General features: G+C 36.6%; 1 protein-coding gene across 3 annotated transcripts in view; it reads left to right on the top strand.

The window, feature by feature from the left end:
- Positions 1–18,451, top strand: part of kcnh5b (potassium voltage-gated channel, subfamily H (eag-related), member 5b) — a 266,042-nt gene that overhangs the window by 38,705 nt on the left and 208,886 nt on the right. For all 3 annotated transcript variants that reach the window (XM_041813394.1, XM_041813393.1, XM_041813395.1), the window contains exons 2-3: positions 11,045–11,168; positions 16,720–16,826. In XM_041813394.1, coding sequence (XP_041669328.1) covers positions 11,146–11,168; positions 16,720–16,826 — 130 coding nt within the window. In that variant the 5' untranslated portion in view covers positions 11,045–11,145. The remainder of the gene's footprint in view (positions 1–11,044; positions 11,169–16,719; positions 16,827–18,451) is intronic.

Here is an 18,451-nt window from a genome sequence, read left to right as displayed (position 1 = left end):
GTCATTATTGCCTAAGGATTATTCAAATGCATTAATCTATTTAAATCCAGCCTGCAGTGCTTTCACTGATCACTACAATATTATAAAACTATCCTTTTTATCTGCAGTGAGTGTTGTTTTTCTGTTTAAATGCATTATTTTCACTCAGGTCTTTCATTTTAGCTGCAAAATGGATTTGAAATGAAAAGGTCTCCAGTAGCAGATTACATAATTCCCTGATAATTGAATTAGAGCTGTTTAAATAATCTTATCAGCGGGCTCCAGTAGAGAGTTCAACTTTCCTGCTGGTCTGAGTCAAAGCTGTTTCAGAGGCTTCTTTGCTATCTCTAAAGCAGATATATCCTGAATGGTCGAACCTTGGTCCAGCTAAGTAATTGGCCGTGATGAAAGAGGAGAGCAGAAAAGGTCAAGATGACTCTGGAGTTTTTTTTTGTGTTGTATTAAGTCTTAGTCAGCTCTTTAATCCAAAGGGCACACCAGAGGCTGCAGAAGGCAGATTTTAGCCTGAAAACAAGAAAGAGGGGAATTTAAGTCACATTAAAGTTCCTTTTTGTGCTAAAAAAAATCACTTTTCTGATTGTTTGGAAGACGAGGCAGATGAGGGGGATATTGCTCTGGATTTTTCCACATGACCCATAATGCACTGCCAGACTGAAAACAAGCATATCAACAAGAATCCAATATTAATTTCATGATCACAAGATGATTCGTTATCTTAAGAAGGAGCTTTATCTCAAGAAAACAGAAGCTTGTTTCCTTTCATTCCTTTAGATGGCTATCTGAAACCAGAACACCATGTCAGCATGTGGAGATGAATATTTCAAACTAAAGCAAGTGATCCAAGTTAAAAATGTCATAACAAGGATTAATAATCATTCATCATGTACTATTATGCTCCAGAGATCATTGGAGGGCAAACCTAATAGTTTTCCTAATAATTAGAATGATATCACGCCAATTAAAAAAGCAATTAAAAGATGGGACAGCAAGCCCCACATGGACTAGAAGACAGATGAATAAAAAAGCTGTTAAAATCACCAAATGACGGCGATATTTGTCATGTTGTTTTATTGAAAATGTTTAATGGAAGTAGAAAATGAAGTAAAAAGAATTACTGAAATAATCAAACAAGGTAATGATTAAATGGGTTAAATAAGGGAGAGGGGTGTGGCTTCAGACCGTACATCTTTGATGGCCACTTTCACAGACTGTTCATCCAGGACGACATATCTCAGAACAGAAAAACGTGCTGAAACTACCAAAATAAAATCAGATTTAACTTCAGTTTAGGGTTCATGTAACAGTAAGGACACCAAAAGTTAAAAACCTGAGATGCCAATCCTGATAACAAAATGTTTAATGAAGCTAAATAAACAGTCTGCTTACAAGAAAGAAGCTTGTGCTCCATGATAAAAATTGTAATTCATCAAGTGTAGCTAACTACGTAGCTACGTAGCTAAAGCTAAGCTCACAAAGCAGCTACATAAACAACGTATCTACTAAGCTGACTCTCTATGTAGCCACGCTAGCTTTAGCTATGTTTGCTAAAACTCAAATTACTAAAGTTTACTTTAATACATTAGCTTATATAGTAACATTAATTTCATAGCTAGTGTAGCCACTAAAGCTAGTCACTGTTTGTGTAGCTACCTCTAAGACCGGTCTATACCAGTGTTGTAGCTGGAGTTTTTTTGACTAGCGTGGCCAATTTGTGGTTGTAACTTATGCAGGGCTGGCCTGTAGCAGGTGCACCGAGAAAAAGAATAAATCATGTTTATTTATTTTGTAGCTAATGTAGCTATGTAGCTAAAACTAAGCTTACAAAGCAGCTACTTCCAAGCTGACTCTCTATGTAGCTACATTAGCTTTCGCTATGCAGCTATGCTTGCTAACATTATTTTATACAGTAACATCAATGTCATAGCTAGCGTAGCTACGTTAGCTTTAGCTAGAGCTAATGGAGTTAAAGCGAGCCACTGTTCATGTAGCTAGCTCTAAGTCTGGTCTATACAGGCGGTGTAGCCAGACTTCTTTGAGGGTTGCCCATTGATAGTAGTAACTTATGAACTGGTGGCCTGTAGTATGTGAACTAAGAAAAAGAATAAATCCTGTTTTTTTTTTATTCTGTTTGATTTCACTAAACATACCTAATTAAGCAACCAACACTTAAGTTTTCTAAAGATCTTATCTCCATGGCACCATATTGAAGTTTTGCTGTTATCGTCTTAATTTTACTAATACAAACAAAGTTTAGGAAAGTGTTTAGGAAATGTAGATGGATAACGTAAAGACTCTAACTGATGTAGGGCTATTGTTCCAGTATAAAGCTCCACAAACTTATTCAAACATACAGGTGATATTTAAGCCAATCTGATTGTGATGTTGGCAGAAATGTTTATATCTGCCAGTACAGATAGTTAACTTTTTAGCTAATATCTTCCAATACATCAGTGCATTGTGTAATGTCTGTAACATCCTGCATCCCTGGTTTCCCTGGTTTCATCTTCATAAATCAGGATCTTCTTTTCTCAATAAAACAAACTACCTTCATCGATAAGTGTGAGGAAGTTGGTGTTTCTATCCTTGAGTTAACCAGATATCCTGACTGACTTCATATCAAAGATGACTGTAGCTGTTTTTCTTTGTAACTAGTCCTGGAACAGAGAATGTTTTGGTTAATCTGAAGTTTCATCCATGGACATGTTGCTACTTGAGTGACCTTGTTAGGCTAGACATCATATTGGGAATATTTGCTCAAATTTCATCAGATTAAGATTATGCATTCATGGGACGTGTGATTTATTTTCAGTCTAAACACTCTCTTAGTTAATTGGTCCTTTACATCTTAATAAGATCAAAACTTCAGTTTTATGGGCATTGAGATACTGTATTTAAGCGGTTCTTTATATTCAGTAAGATATTCTCTGAATATCGGATTCTTAACACTGTTAGCAGTGTAAGTGAAGCGGATTTTTGCTCTCTTTTTCTCCTGTTGCTTTTTGCCAGCTGGCAAACCAGCTCATCGATGCATTAATGACACTCACTGTGCAGGAGTGAACAAGGCAGGAGGCTTTAAAGCAGGAGAAAGAGAGAATCTGAAAGTGTGGCATTCATTCTTTAAATAGCAACTGAATAATTTGATTATTTGTGACCATGAAAGATAATGAAATTAATGTTCATTAATATAAAGTTGCTGACTCTGATCACCACATCCAAAACTAGACCCGCTTCAGTAGCGTTTTGATTTATTTTTTTTTTTTTAAATAAAACCAGTCTGCCCAATCTCCTCTGACATCAACAAGGCATTTTCATCCACACAACTGTCGCTCACTGGATGTTTTCCCTTTTTCAGACCTTCCTCTGTAAACCCTAGAGATGGCTGTGCATGAAAATCTTTGTAGATCAGCAGAATTTGAAATACTCAGACCAGTCCATCTGGCACCAACATCCATGCCACATTCAAAGTCACTTAAATTCCCTTTCTTCCCCCTTCTGATGCTCGGTTTGAACTTCAGCATCACGTCTACATGCCTAAATATATGGAGTTGCTGCCATATGATTGGCTGATTAACTTCTTGTGTTAACAAGCCATTGAACAGGTGTACCTAATAAAGTGGTCAGTGAGTGTAGTGATCTAATGCTAACATTGCATTATGTCTTTGTGTTTGAACACTTATGGAGGAACAAGAGACAAAAGGTGACGACCTATGGTTCCTTTGGTCGATACATGCTTCCTGTTTCCTGTAAGGCTCCTGTCACACCTTTCTGCAGATGTTCATCATAGGATTAAAGCTCTCTGTACGTGCCTAAAATAGACCTTTATGTCCTCAAATATCATGCACATTTTTGCTTTGTCTGTGTTCAATGAACTGGAGGAATTTGACTCATTTTCAGCACTATTTAATATTTTATTAACAATAATATATCCCCTGATCTACAATGTCCACTGCTGATAAAACAGAAGTTTTCCTCGTGACTTCAGCAAGAATACTTTTATTATAGTTAATATTTTTTATGCCAGTTGGCTGACCACTGAAATCAATGGAACTGCTCTTGGAGGATTGTAATCCTCAGTGTGAAAAGCTGCAGTAACCTGAGAGAGCTGGATTCATCTGTCTGTGTTTCACTGCAGAAACACTGTGCATTTCCATTCTTTAAATGCTGTTTTCCATGTTTTTCCATCCCTGCTGTAAACATACAGTGTACTGAGGAGCTGCAGAAAAAAGCTTGTGATGTTTTTAGGCAGGCGTATAGTCAAATGTGCAGAGCTGCTCCGGCATCTTTTATCCTAAAATTCACTCTCTTCAGTCGAGCCAACTAGGCTCTTAGCAGATTTGGAAGGTGCTGAAGGACATTTTTGGCAGTTTGATTAGTTTATTAAACATTGCATTAGCCTCATATTTACTGCTGAGCGTCTTCTTTAGCAGGTGACGGGGGTTGTGACCTCTCTGTGAAGGCGCTCGGTCAAATCTGTGCTTGATTTCTACCAAAAATGAATTACAAGACATGAAAAACGGTATACAGCAGGCTTTATCAGTGGACATGAAACTGCTGAAAGTCTTCCTCACTCTGTCGGTGCTTGAACTGTCACCCAAGAATCTGAAAATAGCAAAGCTTGAGAGTTGTGGTCCCGTATGTTTGGTGTTTTCTTTTAGTCTCCTATTGGGGAATTCAAGGACACTCCACCAGAGACTTTTTATTCAGTCTTCTGGGTTTCCATCGTACCACAGCTGACAGTCGATTTCTGACTGTCCTTAAATGCACCGGCAGAAGACCATCTCTACTTCTTACTGATTCATCTCAGCTTGGAGCAGCCTGGGTTTTATTTTTGTACATTTGGCTTGTTACCAGCGTTTAAAACACTGTACTCGCTGCTGTAGCTCCCACTAAGGAGCACTGAGGTCATGTAAATACTACTCTGTGGAATTGTGGGCTTAAGAAGAGAATACAAGTACTTACAGATATTAAACATCTTCCTCCAAGTCTAGTTCTGATGGGTTTTAGATGAAATATTATGCTTTTAATGACTTGGCAAGCATCCTGTTGGTGTCGGGCCGCAAAAACAGTTGAGTAAATTTCAATGTTTACTTGGAATTTGACCAAAACTATCACCTGAAGAAGACCTCTGACTGAAAAGTGGCCTGATAAACCTTAAGGCATTGAGTGTGCTGGCGTTTAACTAGCTTTTTCCAAGAATGGACAATCACAGTGTTTAGAGAATATGGTGTTTCTGCAGGACAGTTAAAGAAAAGGTCCTAAAAGGAGTTTAGAATATGGACAGAAAGGCCACAGAAATTATACATAGTTAAAGGGGCATTTCAGTATTTTTGAAGTTGACCAGTATGAGGGTATGTAGCAGTAATAGTGGCGTTAGCCTCCAGTGATTTCAGTGAGCACTGCTCCTTTAAGAAGGACTTGGCTTTGTAGTTGTACCAGCCAGGAAGCTAGGCTATACAGCGTAACAGATGGGTACAGTTTCTTCCTAGAATTTAGTGAGTTTTTGTTAAAAAATGAGCCACAAAACAATGTTGGCTTAAATATACGCACATCAAAATTTTTTGAAGTGTTTGATTTTTTTTTTTTACCCAGAAGGCCTTTGGGTTTTTGTCACTATTTTGCAATGCAAGAGCACATACCAGTAGCCAAAGCCTGTACTGCAAAATGGTGACAAAAACACAGAGGCATTCTGGGTAAAAAAAAAAGCTTCAATAGTTTTTAATAGTGCATACTTTTGAGACTACATTGTTTTGAGGGAAATTTTTACCAAAAACTTGTTAACCCTTTAAAGCCAACTGTATCATATTTGATACGTGATTTTGTGAGATCTCTGTCCAATCAACATGGTCGATAATTTCTTTGAAAACCTTTTGAATACGATCTGATAAATGGTAAAAAAAAAAAAAAAACATCCTTTCAGGTGATTATCAGTAGCCAGAAATGCCTAATGCATCAACTGTGCTACAAAAAATATATATATGAAATTTTATGGCAATTTTTGCTGTTTGGATTTTAGTAGAAGGAAAAAAATCCCCATCTAATTTAAAACAAAAATGACAATTTTCTGACTGTCTACATAGCTTTCTAAATATCCCTTTAAGTGAATAAAGTTTGCAATGCATGATTATTTCATGAAATACTGATTAGTTAACGGTTCTTAAATTCTGCTTGAGACCTGACTACTATGTTAGTATTTGGATTATTTTTTATAAAACGACATCTTTAAATAGTAATTCACAAGAAAACAAAAGACATAACAATGACAACTTTATTACTATAAAGTAAGCAAGGGTGTACAGGGTGTTGTGACTTAAAAGTATAAAAAATATAAGAATCAGTCATGAAGGGGCCCCCCTACCAGGAAGACAAAACATGTAAAACAATGATTTCCTAATGCCTGGCACACACTGAAAGATTTTTTAAATCCTTTCTCGTTTTGAAAATGTGAGAGAAAGAGATACAAACTGTCACAAACGCACCCAAGTCGCTACTTTACGCCACTTTTTGAACTGTAACCCAGATTTATGTATTTTTTTCATATGGTGGCAAAGTCAGCTGATTATCTTGTAGTGTGTACGCTGCTTAAACTGTTCATTTTCAACATCTGTTAGTTTACAGATGAACTTTCTGCTTTGACTAGATCGCACTGACTACTAAAACTACTTCTAACAACATACTTATCTCCTATCACATACATCTTCCAAATTTGGTGCTTCAGGACTTTCAGTCTCTCCCTCTGCTCTGTCATTGCTTTGTTACCTTGTACTGGTGCAGCACTTAAACTTTCAGCCCCCTCAACCATCCCCAGCATCCAGGCCCTGATAAAGTGGTTTAAGATATGTCATCTCTTCTTAGTTTCTGCATTCAATATAAACTTGCAAGGAGTGATGATGTTGGAGCCAAGAGGCCAAACACAAATAACATTCTGCTGTAGTAAACAGTTCAACCCATAATTAATGTGAGCTGTCTGACTGTACTACTTTAGTTAATATTGAATACCTACAGGAATGCTGTATATTATTAAACCAAATTACACTGCCTTAAAAGTCCCTTAAGAAAGCAGTAATAATAGCGGGGTTGATGTCACCAGTGCACATGCCCACACATGAAATAATGTGGGTGTGTACACATTCATCTAAATTCTAAAAGGGCAGTTGTTTAAATTATTAATGAATGAAATGTACCATTATGCAAACAATTGCGTTATCAGTCATTTCATAGCAGTGGTGCTTTATGAAGACTCCTATAAAAACCCTTTAGAGCCCAGGTATCAAACTCAAGGCCTGGGGGCCAAATCCGGCCCATGGAACAGTTAAATCTGGCCCAAGAGATGATCTGATATTTCTGTTATAACTGGCCCATCAGTATGAGGTCTGCAGATTTCCTCTAGTATAAAAATGTGAACCTGTCCTCAATGATTTAAGTTATCCTTGTTAAATCACAAAATCTAAAAAACTAAGGAATAAAAATATTTAGATAAGAAGTCAGGAATGTTGGAAAAGAAATTAATTTGTGTTTTAATTTTACATTTTCAATTTTTTATCACAGTTAGGACTCAAACTGAGGATTTTGACTTTTAATTTCATACTTTGAAACTTCATAATTTTGACTTCTTGTATAATATTTTGAGCTTTAAGATTCATAATTCTAATTTTTAAGTGATATTTTGACCTTTTTAACCAATTATTTTGTATTTTATCTCATATTTTCAACTCAAAACTTTGATTTTATAATCCCATAGTTTAACCTTTTAGACTCACAATTTAAAATTTTGAATCATATTTTTCCTATTACTTTCATAATTAAAAATTTTATTTTCTATTTGGACCTTTTAAATTCATTTTGACTTCTTTCTAATATATTTACCATTGAAAAAACATTATTTTTTCAATTTCAAATCCATGTTTTGACCTTTTTAAACTAATAAATTTACTTTATTTCAGATTGCGAACCTTTAGACTTATCTTTTTAACCAAGTTTTTTTTTCATATTTTATTACTGGTGAAATGAGGTTGACAGTTTATGGTTAAAAAGGTGACCCTGTTAGTCCTGAATCCAGAATCTGGCCCCTGCTGTGATTGAAGTTGACACCCCTGCTTTAGAGAGTGTTGAATTTAGACATTTAGCATTGAAATCTGCTTAAAAGGGTCCATTTAGGTTTAATTGTCTGCTGAATTTTAAGCATTTAACTATTTGGCATCATAAGGGGCCAGAAAAGATATTTTTAAATGCTTTCTCCAAAAATATTTTTGCAGAGGTAAGCTAAATCCTATCCACACAATGATGCAATTTCAATGCTTTTTTATGCTTCATTAAAAAAAGGTGCTTCATGGAGTATATGCTGTGATCAAGAAGGTCAGGGACAGAAAAATCATAGAGATCCACATTGTCTTTACAGTGATGTATTTCTTTATATGCACAGGTTTACATGGTGGATGAATGTATTGAAATACATGTGGAAAATATAAGCAATAGTTTTCCCATATATGGAATGTAGCATTTAGTTGCTGCTTAATATTTCCTTATATATAAATCATATTTTTGGAGGAAACATTTTTATACACAGGACTTTGAGAATAGACAAAATGTTTCGACAAAGCTGCAAAAGTAAATTGAAGTTAAATGTTATTAGGTTGATTTTCATTCATTTATATAAATCTCTGGAGACTGAGACAGCACAGAAAAACTGGTATCAGTCATTAATTGTTAAACAGTAAAACCACCTCTGTTGTTCTCCCTGGTGACCACAGCTACCACTATGCACAATATAGTCAATTAATAATTAATAATCTATGTTATTATAAAGGCAGAGGGAAAAGCATGCTTAATTTCCCCCTGCAGGTGTTTTACTGTGTGGTCTGTTCAGGCTCCATATTCACTCTGAGTTACCCAGTAAAGGTGTTCCTGTAAAGAAAAAAAAGCTTTGTGTGGTAGGTTTGTTGAATGACAGGCAGCTGTGTTATAAACCACCAGGCCAGATTTCAGTCATGAAAACATCTCTGAGTATGTATAATTAAGTTTTAACAGCGTGATAAATGGGGCAGTAGTTTCTGCTCAAGGCTGCTGAGGTTTTGTCGGTTGAATGTGCTGAAGCAACGTCCACTGACGAGAAAGATGATCCTCTCTCTTAAATTTAAAAATTTAAGAAAAATCCAAAAAATTAACAGAGGATCAAAAATGTAAAAATGCGAGGAGGGGCTGGCTGCTGACTTCTAATCTGAGACATGTTGTATTTCAGAGAAGAAAAGCTGTATTTGCAGTTAAAACGTATTTCCAGTTTTAAATAAAAAAGAGAAACTTTGTTCATAAACACAGTCTGGCCGTTACATTAATGAAATGACCACAATGCAAACATTAAGCAACATTTGATAAATTAAACACAGAAAAGGATAAGAAGTCTAATCTGGAATTAAATGATGCGTGAAGCAAAGACATGGATAGTGGCTTGCTTTAGCTTCATTAGCTTCATTAGCTTTAGCAGAAGCTAACATGGCTATGCTAGCTATGTAACTAACATTACTACATATGCCAATGTGGCTAAGTTAGCTTAAGCAATGTGAGCCTTAGCAAACATAGCTAAAGCTAATATAGCCACATAGATAAGGTACGTTTGTAGTTTATATAACTGCTTTGTGAGCTTAGCTTACATACGCTACATAGCTATGTAGCTACCTTGGCTACAAAGCTCTGTTATCTATAGCTTAGTTAGCTTTAGCAATGTGAGCTTTAGCAAATGAAGCTAAAGCTAACTTAGCTACGCAGATAACGTAGATATTTAGTTTATGTAGCTGCTTTGTGAGCCCAGCTTTAGCGCTGTAAGCTATGTTGCTCCATTAGTTATATAGCTCTGTTATCTATAGCTTACTTAGCTTTAGCAAACAAAGCTAAAGCTAATGTAGCTTCATACATAAGGTAACTTAGTAGCTTTGTGAGCTTAGCTTGGCTATGTTAGCTACATCAGCTATGAAGCTATGTTAGCTATGAAGCTCTATTATCTAAAGCTAACTTAGCAATGTGAGCTTTAGAAAACGTAGCAAAAGCTACCTTACCCATGGAGATAATGTAGATATGTAGATTACATGGCTACTTTGTTAGCTTAGCTTTAGCTCTGTAAGCGCCGTTATCTCATAAATCTATTGGCTACGTAGCTCTGTTAGCTACATAGCTTATGCATCTAACAGAGATATATAAGCTATGCTGGCTGCGTTAGAATGTTTTCATGGAGGCCAAGCTTTTTTCCTGCTTACTTGTCTTTATTAATCATTTTGTAGTCAGGTTTTGCAGGTCAGGTTTTTGACTTTTATATTTTGGTATCCTGACCCTTACCCTGACCCTAACAGAAGTTTAATCTGATTTTACTAAGAAAGGTCAAGCGTGTATTTTTGTTCTCAGGGTCTCAGATGAACGATTTTGTGGTCGTCAGAAATGAACAGGCTGCTGCCAGACTGTCTTAAAAAATGCTTCAACCTGAATGGATGTAGCTCTTCAAAATAAAAGTCTTAGATGATAAGAAGTTGAGACTTTTTTGTTTGTTTGGTCTTGTTTTGTTGGAGCTGTAGAGTTTGTCCATGATCTCAACATTGTTGTACATCCAGTCAGCTTGCTAACTTGTTAACCAGGCCAACAGGAAGAAGGTCTGTTGTAACTAGCTGAAAGGGGCGTATCACCATCTATTATAGCTGAGTTGGACGTTCTCTCATCAATAAATTGATTCACCCACCGTGCATGTTTATTGAGACAAGGACAGTAGTCCAGTAAAACGGCCTAATCAAGCTGTAACCGTACCTCAACTTTACTATGCATGTAAATGTGCTGAGTGTACTTTTACTTACCTGTCAGGCTCCAAACCTGTCCTTCTCTTCTCTGTCTCTCTGGTATTAGCTGACATCTTGAGTAGTCGAGGAGCAAACATGAACTGACCCAGAGCAGTCTTACACGTCTTCATAATCTTCTCCTGAGGCTGAGGAGCTTTGCAGCCTTTTATCAGTATTTCATAATTAATGACATGAAGCTGATGTCTTCTCTCTCTGTCCTGTCCATCTTTCAGAGACTAGCTTCCTCCTGGGAAACGCCCAGATCGTTGAGTGGCCTGTAGTTTACAGCAATGATGGATTCTGCAAACTGTCTGGCTTCCACAGGGCTGAGGTCATGCAGAAGAGCAGCACATGCAGGTAAAATGCTTTTTCTCATTATTTCTTAAATTATAACTGAGCTTTTAAGCAGTTTGAGTTTATAGAAGTTGAGTTATTTCATTCTGCTCTGGAGGAATAATGTCACAGTGTGTTAAAGGAGCCATAATGACTTGGTAGTGTTGTTGCTTTCCTCATAATTGCACTTAATTTAGCATGACTAAATATGCATAATTACTTTACATTAACATATAACATTAACATATGCTTTTCTACTGTATAGGCATATGTCTATTACAGCCTCTGGGTGTTTTTAGTGGTTTAATGGCTTCATTTAAAGCAGAAAAACAAAATACAGTATATGTTGTACAACAGCAACCTCTCTATGAGTAAAAACCACATCAGGGTCCCACTGAGTCATTATTTTTAAACTAAAACCATGTCCTTTTAAGAGTGCTCCATTTATCCTGCAGGAATCATCGAATATGTCCTTTTTCATTCAGCCTTATCCATTATTTAAACATCGTGAGAGACACAGACAAGATAAAAAAGAGACGGGTTATTGTGCCTTTCCGCTTCTGTTCTATCATTAACTACAGAATTAAAATCTCCAGACTTAAAGTGTCAGATATGATAAATATTTATCATCCCTGTACTGCTTTAGAGCGTATTGTCTTATATCATATTCTGATTTATTGTTTTTACTGTAGTATTTTCTACCAAACACTACTGTATGTTAACTCTAACTGTGGTGTATCATCACTACTTTATCAAAATGTGTCAAACAACAGACTGCTGTACCATACTCCACCATATGAAACCTACATTACTGAGTCATATTGTATCATATCATTCACTACTGTATCTGCTCTTATTATGAAATGTATGTTTCTCACATCAAACCATGCATTACTTTACTGTAACATACAATATCATGTTGTACCTGATGGTGCAGTAGCACCATATCATATCATACTGTATTATGTCATACACTTTTCATTATATCATAGTGTACGGATTCTACTTTATTAATTAATACTGTATCCATCATGTCATACTGATTATATCTTACAGTATGGTATTACATTGAACCATACGTTACTACGTGCTGTAGTTTTGTGCACTGCTGTATTACATCATACTCAGCTGTACTGCACTGTAAGGTACCATATCTTACAGCAATACATCTATTTTGTCATACTTTATCTAAAATGAGAGACTGTTGTGCAGAGAGCTGTGAATATGTGACTTTATCTGAGTAAAGCTCCGAAACAGCTCAAATATCTTACTTAACATTTGTAGAGCTCATCAGAGATGGCTAAAAAAGAAGAAAAAACCCCACAAAACAGCTAACATTTTAACTTGTGCTAATAAAAGAGAGAAGAGGGAGAAGAGGGGATGGTACACTGCTCAGTGAGACTCTGAAATGAATCCAATTTAGAGCTGCCAGGGGAGCGCTGTTGGGTCCAGCTCCAGGACAGTGTCTTCCTCGCCTGTCAGTCAAGACGTTTTAAAAAATTTGACTCCAAAGGACGACTCGTCTCCTCCGGCGCTTCTCACACCCGCCTGGGGTGACGGCCTTGGGCCAGCGGCTAAAAAGGCTCCCTTGGACGCTGAGCCGTGTGAGAATATAAAAAAAGGGGAGCAGAGAGAATTATCCATCCGCTCCCTCCCGCTGCTGGGGGCTGAGGAGGACACTGAGACGCACAATCCACTCAGACGTGACTCTGAGAGGATACAAGAGCCCACTGAGAGCTTAAACTTACAGGCTGCTGCCAAAGTGATGGAGGAGGAGGGTGTGTTGACTGGGACCGCTGCCATGTAGGGGAGTAATTTGTGAGCCTTTGACAGCAGTACAAGGGTTTGACTTTGTGAGACTCGTGCAAAGGTATCAACAATTTTTATTATGGGACAAGGATTACCAAAGGTCCTAAACTGCACATAAGGAAAAACACGTTTTCATTTTTATGATTATAGACCCTCTTGTAAGGCTTTATCATAGAAAAACTATAGTCTATTAATCACGGACGTAGACCAAGTGACATCACGCAGTGGTGAGCAGTTTTGAAGCCCAGTAATAGCTGTTGCTATGCTGGAAATTCAGTTTCAAACAAACCTCAGGTTATCCTAAAAAAACAAAAAGGGGGTGCTGAGGCAGGACGTGATGCCCCTAACAAACAGCTGCAGTGAACCAATTTGAGTCACTTCAACTTACCTATCATTAAACACAACTTTTGCTACTTTTTGCCATTTTGTCTCACATGGACTTACTGTCTTAAAAAGCTTGTAAAATATCAACCCTGTGGTGTACAGTCAAACTTAAAACATCCTTTAACATCCCCATATTCTTAAAGCCTGGGCTTTAAGAATATGTGTGCTGCAGTAATGTCACTTGAATTTGAAAAAGTTATGTGAGTGTAAAGACAAAAGAATAAAGAGAAATTAAAACACAAAGATGCATATTTATTGTTCTCCCATCACTCAAAGACAAAAAGTGAGAATAATCATAATTCTGTGTCTGTGTCTTCAGAAAATTCACATATTTACAAAAAGTCCTTGTGCCTCTCTAAATTGACTTAACCTCTTAAAGCCTGAAAACACAAATCATAGCCAGAAAATTCTCATTTTATGGAAATGAAATGTTTATTTCACTTTCTACTGAAATCCAAAACAATCCAAATTTCAATAAAATGTCAAATTTATATATATTTTTCTAATATCATTTGACACTTGAGGCGTTTTTTTGTGACTGATAATCCATTTCAGGGCATTTTAATCATTTTGCAGATTGTATTCAGAAGTTTTTTTTGGTAATTTATCATCATATTGATTCGATAAAAGTATCATAAAAGTATGTATCAAATATGCGACAACAGGCTTTAAGGGGTTAATGATAAGCCATCACTGTAGGCAGTTCCTGTCTGCAGTGACACAGAGGGCCACCTCACAGGCTTTCTTTCCTCTTTCTCTTCATTCTGAGATATTCAGGCCAGCCAGACATGTGCAGTGGGACGACAAATCAGCCTGCCATTGGTTGTCACAGCCCATGTGACAAAACAACATTGTGCCTAAAGCTAAGCTAAGCTAGCAATCAAGATATATACGATAAAAAATGATAAAAAATTGATTTAAAAAATGTTCAACATCATAGTTTCTAGTGTGGGTTTAATCTTCAAATGTTCTGTAAAGTCAGCAAAGTTCCAGTCTTGCTAGAAAAGCTACCGTAAGGGCTACAAAGGCATGGATAGCATCATTAGAATGGCACAATAGCAGGCTGCAAGAGGATAAAAAGTAAGTGGCTCTGACTTCTTATGGTACAAAAGGCAGTGTGACTAGAAATTTTCCATAATTTTCCATAGAATTTGGAGGAATTTACTTGTATCTTTCTGTGAATTTGATTAGGAATTTTGGGGAAGTGCATGAAAATTTTTCAGGAATTTTTAAATCATTTTTGGGGAACATTTCAGGTAAATCTTGAGGCTTTTTTTGTTTGGTTTTGAAAAGCTTACCAAAATGTTTGGGTAATATTTTAGTACATTTCGTCTTCTCCTTTTTTTTAAGGGATTTTTAAAAAAATTTCACAGAAATTTTTGGTATTGTCTTAGAAACTTTCAGGATTTTTGTAATGTCTTGGGAATCTCTCATTTTAAAAGGAATTTTCAAGGATCTCCAGAAGTTTCAGTGTAAATTTTGTTCATGCCTAGCCTTGACAAGTTTTTGTGGTCCATCATCAGAAAAAGGAGTACACCATATGTCTCTGAATGACTGACACAGTTCCTCACTGACTGGACAACTTCCTGCCTACCCAAATTAGACAGATTTTAAATATATATTTCTTATGTGTTGTACTTTAAGATGGGCATGTTTTCCTCATGTGCAGGCATCATTTTCTGAGTGAAGACTACTTCCTGTTCAAAGACAAGACTTAAGCTTTCTACTTATCAGGTGCTACTGATCCTAAATAAATGGGAAAAACTAAAAAAGCAATCCAAACAAAAGCTGATCTTAGGAGGTTAAAGGGACTTTTAGCTCCAAAACCATTTGCCCCAGGCTTCTCAAACATTTCTTGGCTGTTTTTTTTTTGTTATTTAAATATGCTACTGTTTTAATTCCAAGACAATATAATGAAGGAAAAGTACACTTTTTTAGAAACTTCTGCAGACTCATTCTCAAACTCGGCTACTTTGCTGTGTTAGAATAAAAGATGAGCTTCTCTCTCCAATCTCTCTCTCTCTGATTTCCATCTTCGTTAATTTTAATGGAAAACCTTAAGTCCAAATTTAATCAGGAGGACTTGAATTATAATTTTAATTTTACCATCTCTTCGGGGCTCCACCTCTCAGTGGTCATCTAATTATTTTACTGAGCTGTGTGCACATTAGCGAATCATTAGCATGTTAGCTGAGGGGTATTTAAGCTAGCACACCTTTCTTCTGCCTGCTGGTACTGCTGTTTATTCTCCTGCAAATTAGCTGCTAATTACCACTGAACAAAGTCTTTGCTTCCCCGGTTAAAAACATTGACACAGAAGAAAGCCCTCTGTTGAATTCGGAGAAAACGACAGAATCCCAAAGTGGATATGCATATATGTATTTTCCACTGGCAAGAAGTCATCTCTGTTTTCTGACGCTTCCAACTAATTTATCGCTTGACCTCAGGATAAAAATGCTGGTTTTCTATTATTAATGTGAGTTAATAAGCAGAAGATCTGCAGGAAAGGACTGACATGTATTTATCATGGGTTGTTGTCCTGAAATGATGGAATAAAGATGTTGTGATCTCAAGGAAACTGCAATTTGCTCATCATTAGAGAAAAATAAAGTAAGATCAAATATATGAATGTCGTCTTAAGTCATTTATTTCTTATTAAAACTGCAGAAGACACAGAAGAGACAATTTACCAAACACTCACACTACATAAGCTTGACTTTTAGGATTATAAATCACATTTCTCGAGACAACAACGATTAATATTTCAAAGCCCATTAGAGTCCTATCAAGAAATTAATTACATGCCAAACATTTTACATCTGCAATTGTGGGATCTATTCTCAGAAGTGGGAGGAACTTTTACAGCATTTATGCACTCTGAGAGCCAACGTGACCACACTGAGTGGTCAGAGATGATTAGGTTTCTCATCCAATATTAAACAAGAGCTATCTACAAACACAGAAGGCCGATTACAAGTTTAGGATTTTTTTCTACAAGCTTTTCGGTTACACGTGACAACCTATGTGTCAGCATAAGTCCTTTAAGACACCACGGCTGTTAGGAAAGAATCTAATCCCTCAGACTAATTATTAAGCATAGATTAAACTGTCCTCAGCCCTTTGGGAAATAATAGTTACAACCATGCCAGGAAATGCAGACAGCACCAATCCCCAGCCTTTCACTGTGAGTAAAATTTACACTGCTGCAGTGACACTTCTCTCTATAAAAGCCAAACTGCAAACGTAATGGACACTTTACTGCATGACAACACATCGACAATGCCATTAAAAGCATGTGTGATATACTATAACAAAGGGGCAGAGGTTAAAGGTCAGTATTGATCACTGCTGTGTCTCATGTCGCCTTTTTCTCTCTTTCTAGTTTTATGTACGGAGAGCTGACCGACAAGAAGACCATCGATAAAGTCAGACAGACGTTCGACAACTATGAGTCCAACTGCTTTGAAATCCTGCTCTACAGAAAGAACAGTGAGTACACCTCACCAGACAGTCATGTCTTTGTAAAACTGACATATACCCTTAGAAACAAATGACATGAGAAGGGCTGAAAAGAGGCTGAAAGCATCATTATTTTTAAATGTCTTGAAATAGAATCTCTGTAATTCTCCTCAAGCGGATGTCTGATTTTCTTGTTAATCAAAGTGAGTCCTGACCTGCAGGGGTTGCCGAGGAAAGAGATGGAAAAATTAAAAAATGGAATGAAATAAAACTAACTTACAAAAATACTTAAAACTACGGAAGAGTATTAGGGCCACTGAAAAAAAAAATTTTGAGACAGATTTTTTTTTTTCAATTGTGAGAAAAAAGTCAGAATTCTGAGTTTGAAGTCAGAATTCTGAGATTAAAGTCAGAATTCTGAGAAAAAATTCAGAATTCTGAGATTAAAGTCAGAATTCTGAGAAAAAAGTCAGAATTCTGAGAAAAAAAGTCGGAATTCTGAGGTTAAAGTCAGAATTCTGAGATTAAAGTCAGAATTCTGAGAAAAAAGTCAGAATTCTGAGAAAAAAGTCAGAATTCTGAGAAAAAAAGTCGGAATTCTGACTTTATTCTTCAAATGAAAAAAGTCTCAAATGTTTTTTTTTTCAGAATTCTGACTTTTTTCTCAGAATTCTGACTTTAAACTCAGAATTCTGACTTTAATCTCAGAATTCTGACTTTTTTCTCACAATTGAAAAAAAAAAAAATTGTCTCAAAATTTTTTTTTTCAGTGGCCCTAATACTCTTCCGTATAAAACAGTATCTCAACATGTCACATACCTGTTTGTTATCTTGTCAGACATTTCACCATTTTATTGCAAAAATGATGTGCAGTTTTACTTGATGGAGAAGGCTTTGCTCAAAAGATGCTCCCTGGGTTAGTCAAGCTTTGCATGACTTTGCATGCCCAAACCCTGAAAAACAACCCCATACCATTATCCCTCCTCCTCCAAACTTCACAGTTGGCACAATGCACAGACTCGCCCATCTGACTGCCCAACAGAGAAGTGTAACTTGTCACTCCACAGAACTCCACTGCAAAGTCCAATAATGACATGCTTCACACCACTCCATCCAACACTTGACACTGGACTTTGTGATGTGAGGCTTACATGCAGCTGCTCCCCACAGGAGCGAAGTCTTTTGCTTCATGGCTGGGTAGCTGTTGTTCCTAAACGTTTCCATTTTCTAATAATATTACAGCTGACTGGAATATCCAGCAAGGATGAAATTTCACAAGCTGTGTAATTGCAAAGGTGGCATCTTATCACAGAACCAAGCTTGAAGTCACTGTGCTCTCCAGAATGACCCATTTGTATCCCACATGTTTGCAAATGTAAACTGCATTGCTAGGTGTTTAATTGTATACACCTGTAGAAACACCTGAACTCAATAATTTACGAGTGTGGCCAAATACTTTTGTACATTAAGTCTATATTTTGCTACTGCCTTCACTGTGGATTATGATTAGGGTATCAATTCTAAAAGACATTAAAAACAACAGTGATAAAAATGTCCTACACAATCTTCTGTGCTGTAACCTTGCATACTTGATGGATTGGCATTAGCAACAGTGGGAGTTTTATCAACACTGGATAAAACTTTCCCCTTGTTTT

Source organism: Cheilinus undulatus, linkage group 18, assembly GCF_018320785.1.
Source record: "Cheilinus undulatus linkage group 18, ASM1832078v1, whole genome shotgun sequence".
NCBI classification, from domain to species: Eukaryota; Metazoa; Chordata; class Actinopteri; order Labriformes; family Labridae; genus Cheilinus; species Cheilinus undulatus.
The sequence above is the reverse complement of the archived record's forward strand: the minus strand, read 5'-3'. Positions and strand labels throughout refer to the sequence as shown.